Source organism: Pseudophryne corroboree, chromosome 6, assembly GCF_028390025.1.
Source record: "Pseudophryne corroboree isolate aPseCor3 chromosome 6, aPseCor3.hap2, whole genome shotgun sequence".
NCBI classification, from domain to species: Eukaryota; Metazoa; Chordata; class Amphibia; order Anura; family Myobatrachidae; genus Pseudophryne; species Pseudophryne corroboree.
This window is the reverse complement of record NC_086449.1, coordinates 561,074,181-561,089,331: the sequence shown is the minus strand read 5'-3', so window position 1 is coordinate 561,089,331 and position 15,151 is coordinate 561,074,181. Positions and strand designations below refer to the sequence as shown.

Genomic DNA, 15,151 nt, shown 5'->3' with positions numbered 1-15,151 from the left:
TTGTGATCCACGCACATGCAATAGTCGGTCTTTGGCCACCCCAGCAGCTGTGTACAATGATTTGAGTGCAGTCTCAATTTTACGATCAGCCGTATCTTGTAGGAAGGCTGCACCAGGGACAGGCAATACAATTTTACGTGACTGCCTAGAGACTGATGCGTCCACTATCGGTGGATTTTCCCATTTTTTCCTATCCCCCAGAGGAAACGGAAAAGATAAGAGCAACCTTTTAGCGATTTGAAATTTCTTATCAGGATTAACCCACGGTTCTTCAAACAGGGTATTCAATTCCTTTGACGCAGGAAAAATGACTGAGGACTTATTTTTTCCATTAAAATAAGATTCCGCACACTCCTCTGACACCTTATCAGGAATTTGCAGGACATCTCTGATATCCTCTATAAGAGCCTCTATTCCCTGTGACAGAGTAGTATTCCCCCCCCCCCCCCCTCCAAATCCACCTCACCCTCCTCCATGTCTGACCCGTCAGAGTCAGACTGCAGTATATGGGTCAGAGATCGTTTTTGCGGACAAATAGAAGGGTATTGAGATGCTGGTTTGGGGACTGAGTCTCTATTCATAAACGCATCAACAGCCTGTCTTAAGTATTGCGTCTCTTTCTCATTGCGGGATAGATTTGTAGAAATACTTGAGATCATTCCCTTAATGGAATTAACCCATTCCGGTTCAGCCCCGCTATTCTGGGAAGGTGCACTACCCTGAGTACCCAGTAGTGAGCCCCCTGGTGAAGAGGAACACTCCGCTGTACAATAATGTAAATATGACAGCACATACACAGGAAAAGGTTAAGCACAATTAACCCACAAAGAGCCCTTCAGGGAGGCACAGAGTAATTTGGAGCCAGCCCCCACCGCACCCTTATCGCTATTGCCAAGCTTAGCCAGGTCGCAGACTAAGTACCCTGATAGGGGACTTAGTACACTAATAATTGCTCCCAACCTGCTATGACCCCCTGGTACCGCTGAGGTAATCTGGAGTCTCTCAAGAGGAGCTGTGCATCCCTGTCATTCAGCGTCTGTATCCACTACAGAGGGAAAATGGCGCTGGTGAGCCGCTGGATCTGCTCATAGTGAAAGCTCTGCCCATTCAATGGTGTGCGGTGTTCCCACTTTTTTTATACTGGCTGAGGTAATCTGGTGCTTAAAATGGAGAGAAAACCGTTTTGAGGCTGTTTTTGCCAGTGTGGGTACTGTGTACAGTGTACTGAGACGCAGCTGTGTACTGTGTCTGGAAACTCATTACGCCCCGGTTAGAAGCCGTGCGTCTCCAGACCCTCATGCCGCCATAATGGCCGGCGACTTGCTAGTCGGGATGCCGGCTTAGTACTCACCACTCTTCTTTCTTCTGACTCTGTTAGGGGTGGCGGCGTGCTGCGGGAATGTACGCTCGCCGTTATGGGGCTTGCGAATATTTTCCTCAGGAGCTCAGTGTCCTGTCTGCAGGTAACGGGACCATTAACCCTTCAAGAGGTTGGGCCGTTGCCCCCCCGCCCCCAAGTCCCACGAAGCAGGCAGGCTGGTGCCATCCAGCCCTGCCTGAAAATAAACATATAAGATAAATGCAGAAAACTCTTCAGGAGCTTCCATAAGCGTGACCGGCTCCTCTGGGCACATTTTTACTTACTAATGCATTCATTAGTGTAGAGCAGGGGTTCTCAACTCCAGTCCTGAAGTAACATGAACAGGTCAAGTTTTGTGGATTCTTTAACCATGCACAGGTGAGTTAATGTATTTTGGTTGGTCAGTAATTATCCCACCTGCTTCCACAGGAAGAAATCCTCAAAACATGACCTGCTGGAAAAACTTGACGTTTGAGGTTGAGAACCACTGATGTTAAGCTCGGCTTTTTGTGATGTGGACCTTTTTATGTATCTAGAGTTCAAAAGCTGTTTGGTACTTATTCAGAGCCAAATTGACAATAGGGCAGATGAGACTACAACTTCAGGCCTCTACATAAAAATAGGTCCATCATCATGACCGCACAATGACGACTTGCCATTCAGCTGGTCACATGGTCATCTACAAATTTAAGTTTTACAATTTTCTTTAATTTTCACTACAAAAAGATGCAATTTCTCTTTCGTCCTAGAGGAAACTGGGGTTCCATTTAGTACCATGGGGTATAGACTGGACCACTAGGAGCCATGGGCACTTTAAGAATTTGATAGTGTGGGCTGGCTCCTCCCTCTATGCCCCTCCTACCAGACTCAGTTTAGAAATGTATAATGTGCACTCTTCACGCTCAGTGCGGATTGTCTTTAAAATTCAGTGAAGCAGACTCCATCCCGTCTAATATACAAACTGTGAATAAAAAAAAAATCTAACACTCTAGTGATCTTGTAACATACCCGCTTCTGGATAGGAAGAATTCCTAAATCCGGGATCTTTCTGTAGCTGAATATCCTTAAGACTGAATATTGATATATCTACAAAAAATAAAATAAAATAATAAAATAAAAATAAAAAATGGCAATATATATTGCTTCAAGTGCATATATGTACAAATGAATTACCTATACTACCAAGAGTTTAGCTAAATAACACTATTAGCTACTATGCATTTGATTAAAGGTCTTGGAAAAATGCTTTTATAGATGTAACTATAGGTATACATTATGGGGTATATTCAATTAAAGTTGGATCCATTCCGACATGCATTTGTCGGAATGGATCCGACAAAGGGCTGTTCAATGAACGCCCAAATCCGAAAGATTTTGGCCGTTCCTGACCATCTCAAACCGACTTTGAAAAAAGTCGGATTGATATGAGGGGGCTGAAAGGAGGAGACGGAGAGATCCGCGGGTAAACAGGGGATGAGCCGCGGGGAGATGATTTGGGAGGGGGGGGGGGGGGGAGGGGGAGCCGCGGGGAGATGATTGGGGGGGGGGGGCACGGGGAGATGATTGGGGGGGGGGGGGGGGGGCGCGGGGAGATGGGGGTGGGGGGAAAGCCGCGGGGAGATGGGGAGAAAGAGCCGCAGGGAGATTGGGGGGGGGAGAGCCGCAGGGAGTTGGGGGGGAAGGGAAGAGCCGCGGCTACAGCAACGTAGCAGGAGGATGTGGCACCGCCGCCAGTCCTCACGCAGCGTCCACCAGGCTCCAGCATGCGGGACCTCGCTTGCTGCAGCCGGGTGGACGCTGCCGTGAGCAGCGGCGGTGACACATCCTCCGGCTCTCATAATGCCATTGTCCTACCAGTTCATGTTTTCCAGGTCCCCTCCCAAAACCACAAGTGAAATGATACCACCTGTTTATCTGTAAAAATGTGCCAATCAGTAATGAATATGCTTGTGCTCAGCAAAATGATCTGGAAAACATGCAATGCGAGGATCTCCTGAAAACTGGACTGTCCTAGCTCCTTGTTTGACTGCCACAGCTGGCAAAGGCTATTGATTTAGGTACAATTTTATGTTGGGCAGTTGCTAGCAGAATTTATTTTTATATATAGTTTGCTTAAGCTCGACCCTTTTATCCATGTTTCCAGTACCCTTACCTAGGCAAAGGGTCAATGGCGTAGCCAGGGGCTTGAAGGGATCACTAAATTCCTATTCCTCCAGCATAGTTGCAATCTGTCCAGAATTTCTATAGACAGTCCAGTCTGTAAATCAGTAGCACTGACTGAAGGCTGCCTTAACCCGGACTGGTGGCATCAGAGAATCCCATTTGCAAATTAATCCTGGTGACATGAGTTTTCTGTAAAATTACTCAGATGTTGCATCTGCGGCAAAACCTCTTGCAAACAAACATGGCTCTATAAGGTTATGGTGTCTTGTGAAGTTTTTACTGACAGCTTTTATTTATAACCAATTCTAAACTATGGCAATTTGGGAGGTCTCAGTCCCCGCTGTTCATACACTCACTAGCCACATGGGGGTGAATCTGAAGCACAAGGGGACGCTGGGGCAAAAAAAGGGGCATGAGGCATTTTTATTTATTAAAAATGGTAAGAAAATATAGTGAAATTTGACAAATAAATTAGTTATCTCTCTATTGCTATTTTGTCCCTTTGCCGGGAATCTCTACCTTTACTACATTGTGTATGACAAACACTGTATAATCTAGATGTGAAACATAATCTTACTTTCTAGCAAACTATGGATTTTTGTTCCGAGACTTCTGAAATAGGCATGCTTCATAGCATCTTCTGCTGAAATCCTCTTTTTAGACTCATACTGGAAAATAGGAATAATGGTATAACATTACTGCGGAATCTGGGGAAAACAATTCTAATTTCTATAGGATACGAAACAAAAAGGAACTAATACAGAGTTTCCAAAACTCAGTCCTCGGAACTCTAACAGTCAAGGTTTTAAGATAAACCATACTTGAGCACAGGTGACTTCATTAGTATTTCACTCAATTTGATGCTCAACCATGGATATCACTAAAAGCTGGTCTGTTAAGGGCCCCATATACTAGGACGATAACGCCCGATTTCATCCGAATTCAGGCATTCAGCCCGATATATCGGATGAAATCGGGCATTTTGGAGGGGTTTCCGATCCGATGTGCGTTCCCGTGAGCATCGGATCAGATCCTCCAGATTGAATGTGCTGCACATTCAATCACGTCTGACCCCAAGATACATGGTATGCTGTCCTAATGCATACGATGTAACTTGGGCGATCCTGTCCCCCGGGAGGCTGCCGGGGTGATCGCCTGCGACATGTCAGACGGACATGTTGCAGAAGTGTATGGGGCCCTTTAGGGTGCCTTGAGGACAGAGTTTGGGAACCACTAAATTAAGCGATCACAAAACTTTATAAAAATATACAGAACAAAAGGTTGTTTTTTTTTATTCAGTGTGAAATGGTAATAAAAAAATAAGAATTTACTTACCGATAATTCTATTTCTCGGAGTCCGTAGTGGATGCTGGGGTTCCTGAAAGGACCATGGGGAATAGCGGCTCCGCAGGAGACAGGGCACAAAAAGTAAAGCTTTTCCAGATCAGGTGGTGTGCACTGGCTCCTCCCCCTATGACCCTCCTCCAGACTCCAGTTAGGTACTGTGCCCGGACGAGCGTACACAATAAGGGAGGATTTTGAATCCCGGGTAAGACTCATACCAGCCACACCAATCACACCGTACAACTTGTGATCTAAACCCAGTTAACAGTATGATAACAGAAGAGCCTCTGAAAGATGGCTCCCTAAACAATAACCCGAATTAGTTAACAATAACTATGTACAAGTATTGCAGATAATCCGCACTTGGGATGGGCGCCCAGCATCCACTACGGACTCCGAGAAATAGAATTATCGGTAAGTAAATTCTTATTTTCTCTATCGTCCTAGTGGATGCTGGGGTTCCTGAAAGGACCATGGGGATTATACCAAAGCTCCCAAACGGGCGGGAGAGTGCGGATGACTCTGCAGCACCGAATGAGAGAACTCCAGGTCCTCCTTTGCCAGGGTATCAAATTTGTAGAATTTTACAAACGTGTTCTCCCCTGACCACGTAGCTGCTCGGCAGAGTTGTAATGCCGAGACCCCTCGGGCAGCCGCCCAAGATGAGCCCACCTTCCTTGTGGAATGGGCCTTAACAGATTTAGGCTGTGGCAGGCCTGCCACAGAATGTGCAAGTTGAATTGTGTTACAAATCCAACGAGCAATCGACTGCTTAGAAGCAGGCGCACCCAACTTGTTGGGTGCATACAGTATAAACAGCGAGTCAGATTTTCTGACTCCAGCCGTCCTTGAAATGTATATTTTTAAAGCTCTGACAACGTCCAACAACTTGGAGTCCTCCAAGTCGCTTGTAGCCGCAGGCACTACAATAGGCTGGTTCAGGTGAAACGCTGATACCACCTTAGGGAGAAAATGCGGACGCGTCCGCAGCTCTGCCCTATCCGAATGGAAAATTAAATAAGGGCTTTTATAAGATAAAGCCGCCAGTTCAGATACTCTCCTGGCGGACGCCAGGGCCAGTAACATAGTCACTTTCCATGTGAGATATTTCAAATCCACATTTTTTAGTGGTTCAAACCAATGGGATTTGAGGAAATCTAAAACTACATTTAGATCCCACAGTGCCACCGGAGGCACCACAGGAGGCTGTATATGCAGTACTCCTTTGACAAAAGTCTGGACCTCAGGAACTGAGGCCAATTCTTTTTGGAAGAATATTGACAGGGCCGAAATTTGAACCTTAATAGATCCCAATTTGAGACCCATAGACAATCCTGATTGCAGGAAATGTAGGAAACGACCCAGTTGAAATTCCTCCGTCGGAGCACTCCGATTCTCGCACCACGCAACATATTTCCGCCAAATGCGGTGATAATGCTTCGCGGTGACTTCCTTTCTTGCCTTAATCAAGGTAGGAATGACTTCTTCTGGAATGCCTTTTCCTTTTAGGATCTGGCGTTCAACCGCCATGCCGTCAAACGCAGCCGCGGTAAGTCTTGGAATAGACACGGTCCCTGCTGAAGCAGGTCCTGTCTTAGAGGTAGAGGCCACGGATCGTCCGTGACCATCTCTTGAAGTTCCGGGTACCAAGACCTTCTTGGCCAATCCGGAGCCACTAGTATCGTTCTTACTCCGCTTTGCCGTATGATTCTCAATACCTTTGGTATGAGAGGCAGAGGAGGAAACACATACACCGACTGGTACACCCAAGGTGTTACCAGCGCGTCCACAGCTATTGCCTGCGGATCTCTTGACCTGGCGCAATACCTGTCCAGTTTTTTGTTGAGGCGAGACGCCATCATGTCCACCATTGGTCTTTCCCAACGGTTTATTAGCATGTGGAAAACTTCTGGATGAAGTCCCCACTCTCCCGGGTGAAGATCGTGTCTGCTGAGGAAGTCTGCTTCCCAGTTGTCCACTCCCGGGATGAACACTGCTGACAGTGCTATCACGTGATTCTCCGCCCAGCGAAGGATCCTGGCAGCTTCTGCCATTGCACTCCTGCTTCTTGTGCCGCCCTGTCTGTTTACATGGGCGACTGCCGTGATGTTGTCCGACTGGATCAACACCGGTCTTCCTTGAAGCAGAGGTTCCGCCTGGCTTAGAGCATTGTAGATTGCTCTTAGTTCCAGAATGTTTATGTGAAGAGACTTTTCCAGGCTCGACCACACTCCCTGGAAGTTTCTTCCTTGTGTGACTGCTCCCCAGCCTCTCAGGCTGGCGTCCGTGGTCACCAGGATCCAATCCTGTATGCCGAATCTGCGGCCCTCCAATAGATGAGCCCTCTGCAACCACCACAGAAGAGATACCCTTGTCCTTGGAGACAGGGTTATCCGCAGGTGCATCTGAAGATGCGTGCATTGATGTACAGACACCTTTCCTGGTTTTAGGAGATTCCTGACCAGGTCGGATAACTCCTTGGCTTTTTCCTCGGGAAGAAAAACCTTTTTCTGAACCGTGTCCAGAATCATCCCTAGGAACAGCAGACGAGTTGTCGGCATTAATTGGGATTTTGGAATATTCAGAATCCATCCGTGCTGCTTTAGCACCTCTTGAGATATTGCTAATCCCATCTCTAGCTGTTCTCTGGACCTTGCCCTTATTAGGAGATCGTCCAAGTATGGGATAATTAATACGCCTTTTCTTCGAAGAAGAATCATCATCTCGGCCATTACCTTTGTAAAGACCCGAGGTGCCGTGGACAAACCAAACGGCAGCGTCTGAAACTGATAGTGACAGTTTTGTACAACGAACCTGAGGTACGCCTGGTGTGAGGGGTAAATTGGAACGTGGAGATACGCATCCTTGATGTCCAAGGATACCATAAAGTCCCCTTCTTCCAGGTTCGCTATCACTGCTCTGAGTGACTCCATCTTGAACTTGAACTTCTTTATGTACAGGTTCAAGGACTTCAGATTTAGAATAGGCCTTACCGAGCCATCCGGCTTCGGTACCACAAATAGAGTGGAATAATACCCCTTCCCTTGTTGTAGAAGAGGTACCTTGACTATCACCTGCTGAGAGTACAGCTTGTGAATGGCTTCCAAAACCGTCTCCCTTTCGGAAGGGGACGTTGGTAAAGCAGACTTCAGGAAACGGCGAGGTGGATCTGTCTCTAATTCCAACCTGTACCCCTGAGATATTATCTGCAGGATCCAGGGATCTACCTGCGAGTGAGCCCACTGCGCGCTGTAATTTTCGAGACGACCTCCCACCGTCCCCGAGTCCGCTTGAGAAGCCCCAGCGTCATGCTGAGGCTTTTGTAGAAGCCGGGGAGGGCTTCTGTTCCTGGGAAGGAGCTGCCTGTTGCTGTTTCTTCCCTCGACCTCTGCCTCGTGGCAGATATGAATAGCCCTTTGCTCTCTTATTTTTAAAGGAACGAAAGGGCTGCGGTTGAAAAGTCGGTGCCTTTTTCTGTTGGGGAGTGACTTGAGGTAGAAAGGTGGATTTCCCGGCTGTAGCCGTGGCCACCAAATCTGATAGACCGACTCCAAATAACTCCTCCCCTTTATACGGCAAAACTTCCATATGCCGTTTTGAATCCGCATCGCCTGTCCACTGTCGCGTCCATAAAGCTCTTCTGGCCGAAATGGACATAGCACTTACCCGTGATGCCAGTGTGCAGATATCCCTCTGTGCATCACGCATATAAAGAAATGCATCCTTTATTTGTTCTAACGACAGTAAAATATTGTCCCTGTCCAGGGTATCAATATTTTCAATCAGGGACTCTGACCAAACTACCCCAGCACTGCACATCCAGGCAGTCGCTATAGCTGGTCGTAGTATAACACCTGCATGTGTGTATATACTTTTTTGGATATTTTCCATCCTCCTATCTGATGGATCTTTAAGTGCGGCCGTCTCAGGAGAAGGTAACGCCACTTGTTTTGATAAGCGTGTTAGCGCCTTGTCCACCCTAGGAGGTGTTTCCCAGCGCTCCCTAACCTCTGGCGGGAAAGGGTATAATGCCAATAATTTCTTTGAAATTATCAGCTTTTTATCAGGGGCAACCCACGCTTCATCACACACGTCATTTAATTCTTCTGATTCAGGAAAAACTATAGGTAGTTTTTTCACACCCCACATAATACCCTGTTTAGTGGTACCTGTAGTATCAGCTAAATGTAACGCCTCCTTCATTGCCAAAATCATATAACGTGTGGCCCTACTGGAAAATACGGTTGATTCGTCACCACTGGAATCAGTGCCTGTGTCTGGGTCTGTGTCGACCGACTGAGGCAAAGGGCGTTTTACAGCCCCTGACGGTGTTTGAGGCGCCTGGACAGGCACTAATTGATTGTCCGGCCGCCTCATGTCATCAAACGACTGCTTTAGCGTGTTGACACTATCCCGTAATTCCATAAATAAAGGCATCCATTCTGGTGTCGACCCCCTAGGAGGTGACATCCCCATATTTGGCAATTGCTCCGCCTCCACACCAATATCGTCCTCATACATGTCGACACACACGTACCGACACACAGCAGACACACAGGGAATGCTCTAAACGAAGACAGGACCCACTAGCCCTTTGGGGAGACAGAGGGAGAGTCTGCCAGCACACACCAAAAAGCGCTATATATGACAGGGATAGCCTTATAATAAGTGCTCCCTTATAGCTGCTTTATATATATCAAGATATTGCCATTAAATTTGCCCCCCCTCTCTGTTTTACCCTGTTTCTGTAGTGCAGTGCAGGGGAGAGACCTGGGAGCCGTCCTGACCAGCGGAGCTGTGAGAGGAAATGGCGCCGTGTGCTGAGGAGATAGGCCCCGCCCCTTTTTCGGCGGGCTCGTCTCCCGCTATTTTGTGAATACAGGCAGGGGTTAAATATCTCCATATAGCCTCTGGGGGCTATATGTGAGGTATTTTTAGCCTTTATATAGGTTTACATTTGCCTCCCAGGGCGCCCCCCCCCAGCGCCCTGCACCCTCAGTGACTGCGTGTGAAGTGTGCTGAGAGGAAAATGGCGCACAGCTGCAGTGCTGTGCGCTACCTTTAGAAGACTGCAGGAGTCTTCAGCCGCCGATTCTGGACCTCTTCTTACTTCAGCATCTGCAAGGGGGCCGGCGGCGCGGCTCCGGTGACCATCCAGGCTGTACCTGTGATCGTCCCTCTGGAGCTGATGTCCAGTAGCCAAGAAGCCAATCCATCCTGCACGCAGGTGAGTTCACTTCTTCTCCCCTCTGTCCCTCGTTGCAGTGATCCTGTTGCCAGCAGGAATCACTGTAAAATAAAAAACCTAAAGCTAAACTTTCTCTAAGCAGCTCTTTATGAGAGCCACCTAGAATTGCACCCTTCTCGGCCGGGCACAAAAATCTAACTGGAGTCTGGAGGAGGGTCATAGGGGGAGGAGCCAGTGCACACCACCTGATCTGGAAAAGCTTTACTTTTTGTGCCCTGTCTCCTGCGGAGCCGCTATTCCCCATGGTCCTTTCAGGAACCCCAGCATCCACTAGGACGATAGAGAAAAAAAATTTAATTAATAAGACAAACACTACATCATAGCGTTCAGCAGAATAAAAAATTAGATAACAATTGAAGGTGTAACCTAGCGAAAAGGACCTTTTAAATTAAGTTTACAGTAACTGCAGCTTTGTCAAAAGCAAGGAAATGCATGTGATAAGCACTACAGATAAACTGCAGCATATTGTGCCAACGGTACCCAATGTCCTGAAGAAATGTGTTCACCTGTGTTTTTAGGTGTGTGTGTGTGTGTGTGTATGTATGTACAAGGGGTGTGCAATAAGTTTCCGGAAGTGCAGTGCATAGGTAGAGTAGACACAGTAAGTCTGGTTGTGAACTGTAATCTCTGACTAAAGTTCCTGTGAAATGTCAAGACACTGTAAGAGTGGTCTAAGCCAGCAGGAGAGTTTTGACCCACTGCCAGCTGCTTTGGGGAGGAAGCACCGTCCTGAACCACTGTGTTTTTGCAGAATTTTGGTGCGGGGGAAGGTCCCTGGTAGATGAGGAGTGGTGTGGCTGACCTGTGTACGCCATCACAGAGGACAATGTTAATGCAATGCATGCCACAGTTGAGGTGGATGCCAGGATGGCCGTGGCTCGGTTTGAGAAGAAAGTCATCTCACTGGGATCCATCTGCTCGATGCTCCACGAAAAGGTGGGCCTGAGCAAGGTTTCTGCATGCTGGGTGCCCCATCAGTTGACTTGAGAGCAGGAGGAGGATCGGTTAACTTGGTGCATTAACATGCTGATCAGGTGTGATGGCGGTCGTTCCAACTCTGTCTGGGAGATTATTAGTGGTAAGGAATCCAGGATCTACAGTTTTGACTCAGAGACCAAACAGTCTGCCCAATGGAACACAGTTTTGTGGCCAAGACTGGTCCTTTAGCTACTGTACCACTTGTGCAGCAGCACACTGTCACTGGTGATTGGTACCCAACCAATGCCTGCCGCAAGTGCTGGAAGCAATTTGCAAGTGCGGTCCGAGAACTCACACTCGTGGTGCACTTCTCCATCAGAACAATACACCTGCCCACACAAGTCCAGGAAATTGGTGGATTTTCTGGCCCATTAACATATATAGGAGCTTGGTCATCCACCATACATGAAGACCTGGCCTCTTTGCTCGTAAATGTAATACTTTTTGTGCATCCAGAAACGTACTGCACACCCCTTTTACCGGACCTGTCCTTTGCCCATTTAACCTAGATTGTGTACTTTTTCCTGTATTGTAAGACTTAGTTCGCTTTTTAGTGTACTATGGGGGTAATTCAGAGTTGATTGTAGTAGCAAATTTGTTAGCAGTTGGGCAAAACCATGTGCACTGCAGGGGGGGCAGATATAACGTGCAGTGAGAGAGTTAGATGTGGGTGGGGTGTGTTCAATCTGAAATTTAAATTGCAGTGTAAAAATAAAGCAGCCAGTATTTACCCTGCACAGAAACAAAATAACCCACCCAAATCTAACGCTCTCTGCATTTTCACGTCTCGACTATTAATCCATGTCGACCATGTCTATGTCGACCAATGACGGTCGACCTAATGAAGGTCGGCCATTCATACCAGAACCAGAACAATTTGGCCCTTGTCAAAGTCCCTCACATCAAATCAGCTTGCACATTCTTCCTACTTCCAACACATCAACTTCAAGAACAGATTGTTCACTTGCTGGCTAATATATTCCACCCCTTGTAACAAGGGTGCCATTGTAACTAGATAATCAATGATATTCACAACACCTGTCTGTGATATTAATGTTATGACTGGTAACTTTTCTGACACCTCCTGCTTAAAACCCAATATATGTATATTTATTTTATACACACACACACAGTGACCAAATTATATGTTTTGTAGAGAATATTAGCCCAAATGTGATAAACTGCATCTTGATAACGCTGTCTCAGCCAGCCAAAAAAGCTGTGACAATGCAAGAAGGATCCATGCTTTTGTGCGTTTGTCTCCATATTCTCACCCTACCACCTGCATGGTGTAATTTAAAATGTGATTCATCAGATCACTACTTTTCAATGATTTATTGTTCAATTCCTGTATTCATGAGCAAACTGAAGGTGTTTCACCCTGTTTATAGCAGACAGTAATGGCATATGGACAAGTCGCCTGCTTCTGTAGCCCATGTGATGTAATGTGCGGTATATAGTTAGCTGAGAGGCCAAGCGAATTTGATGCACTGTTGCCCATCTGTGAGACTGAATAAATCTAACCACTCTCTGTTCTGTTTGAGCATACAATGGTTGTTTACGACCACAGGCCATGCGCTCAGTGCAGGTTTTTATCTGTGGATCCACTCTGTGTACACTAAGAACTGCTGCCCCTCAAACAATTCCCCAGTAAGGCTCGCACCGCTGCTACAAGCTAAACTCATACTCCATGTTCAAAGTCCATCAGATTGCGTCGTTTACCCATTATTTCATGAGTGATGCACTTCAGTAGTCCCTGCATTCCTTCACCTTTCCGTTCTTACACAGAATCAGACAGACATTCTATGGGGTATATGCAATTGCCGGCGAATCGCGGCAATTTTTCGCCCGTTTTTTAATTCGACACAATTTGACCGTCGAATTCCGGCAAGTGGGTGCCGGAATTCAACATATTCAATAAAAAACGGATTCGACAGTCCCGCTGTCGAAAAACGGCCGATTTGACGAATTTTGATTAGATTAAAAAAAAAACACGGGAAAAAACCCGAAAAAAAATTGCGTGGGGTCCCCCCTCCAAAGCATAACCAGCCTCGGGCTCTTTGAGCCGGTCCTGGTTCTAAAAATCCGGGGAAAAAACGGACAGGGGATCCCCCGTATTTTTAAAACCAGCACCAGGCTCTGCGCCTGGTGCTGGTGCAAAAAATACGGGGGACAAAAAGAGTAGGGGTCCCCCGTATTTTTTACACCAGCATCGGGCTCCACTAGCTGGGTAGATAATGCCACAGCCGGGGGTCACTTTTATACAGCGCCCTGCGGCCGTGGCATTAAATACGCAACTAGTCACCCCTGGCCGGGGTACCCTGGACGAGTGGGGACCCCTTCAATCAAGGGGTTCCCCCCCCCCCCCAGCCACCCAAGGGCCAGGGGTGAAGCCCGAGGCTGTCCCCCCCATCCAAGGGCTGCGGATGGGGGGCTGATAGCCTTTTGAGAATTGAAAGAATATTGTTTTTTTTCAGTAGTACTACAAGTCCCAGCAAGCCTCCCCCGCAAGCCGGTACTTGGAGAACCACAAGTACCAGCATGCGGGAGAAAAACGGGCCCGCTGGTACCTGTAGTTCTACTGGGGAAAAAATACCCAAATAAAAACCGGAGACACACACCGTGAAAGTAAAACTTGATTTCACACCTGCCGACACACACATACTTACCTATGTTGACCCGCCGACTGGCACGTCTCCAATGTCGCCGACGATCCGGGGTACCTGTGAATAAAATTATACTCACCGGATCCAGTGTCCAGATTATAATCCACGTACTTGGCAAAAAAACAAAACGAACACCCGGACCAGGCGGACTGAAAGGGGTCCCATGTTTACACATGGGACCCCTTTCCCCGAATGCAGAGACCCCCCCGTGACTGCTGTCACAGAAAGGTCCCTTCAGCCAATCAGGAAGCGCCACTTCGTGGCACTCACCTGATTGGCTCTGCGCGTCTCAGCTCAGACGCGCATTACTTTCAATGGTGGGAACTTTGCGGTCAGCGGTGAGGTCACCCGCGGTCAGCCGCTGACCGCGGGTAACCCCACCGCTGACCGCAAAGTTCCCACCATTGAAACAAATGGAGGGAGCTGTGCGATGCGCTGTCTGCCAGCTGAGACGCGCATACAGCCAATCAGGAGAGTGCCACGAAGTGGCGCTTCCTGATTGGCTGAAGGGACCTTTCTGTGACAGCAGTCACGGGGGGGTCTCTGCATTCGGGGAAAGGGGTCCCATGTGTAAACATGGGATCCCTTTCAGGCCGCCTGGTCGTTTTTTTTTTTTTGCCAAGTACGTGGATTATAATTAAAGACCACAGGACACTGGATCAGGTGAGTATAATTTTATTTTCAGGTACACCGTGGATTCTACTTGGACAAGTGGACAGAGGTCGGCGTGTGAACATAGGTAAGTATGTATGTGTCGACATGTGTGAAATAAAGTTTTACTCTCACGGTGTGCGTGTCCTGTTTTTATTTGGGTATTTTTTTCCAGTAGAACTACAGGTACCAGCGGGCCCGTTTTTCTCCCGCATGCTGGTACTTGTGGTTCTCCAAGTACCAGCTTGCGGGGGAGGCTTGCTGGGACTTGTAGTACTGCTGGAAAAAAACAATATTCTTTCAATTTTCAAAAGGCTATCAGCCCCCCATCTGCAGCCCTTGGATGGGAGGGACAGCCTCGGGCTTCACCCCTGGCCCTTGGGTGGCTGGACCCCTTGATTGAAGGGGTCCCCACTCCTCCAGGGTACCCCGGCCAGGGGTGACTAGTTGCGTATTTAATGCCACGGCCGCAGGGCGCTGTATAAAAGTGACCCCCGGCTGTGGCATTATCTACCCAGCTAGTGGAGCCCGATGCTGGTGTAAAAAATACGGGGGACCCCTACTCTTTTTGTCCCCCGTATTTTTTGCACCAGCACCAGGCGCAGAGCCTGGTGCTGGTTTTAAAAATACGGGGGATCCCCTGTCCGTTTTTTCCCCGGATTTTTAGAACCAGGACCGGCTCGAAGAGCCCGAGGCTGGTTATGCTTAGGAGGGGGGACCCCACGCTTTTTTTTTTCTGAT

General features: G+C 47.8%; 1 protein-coding gene across 6 annotated transcripts in view; it reads right to left on the bottom strand.

Annotated features, from left to right (window-relative positions):
• The window catches only part of CDK17 (cyclin dependent kinase 17), a 408,374-nt gene that overhangs the window by 8,701 nt on the left and 384,522 nt on the right, over positions 1-15,151 (bottom strand). For all 6 annotated transcript variants that reach the window (XM_063927754.1, XM_063927751.1, XM_063927752.1 and 3 more), the window contains 2 exons: positions 4,101-4,191; positions 2,369-2,446 (listed from right to left, as the gene is read on the bottom strand). In XM_063927754.1, the coding sequence (XP_063783824.1) occupies positions 2,369-2,446; positions 4,101-4,191 (169 nt within the window). The remainder of the gene's footprint in view (positions 1-2,368; positions 2,447-4,100; positions 4,192-15,151) is intronic.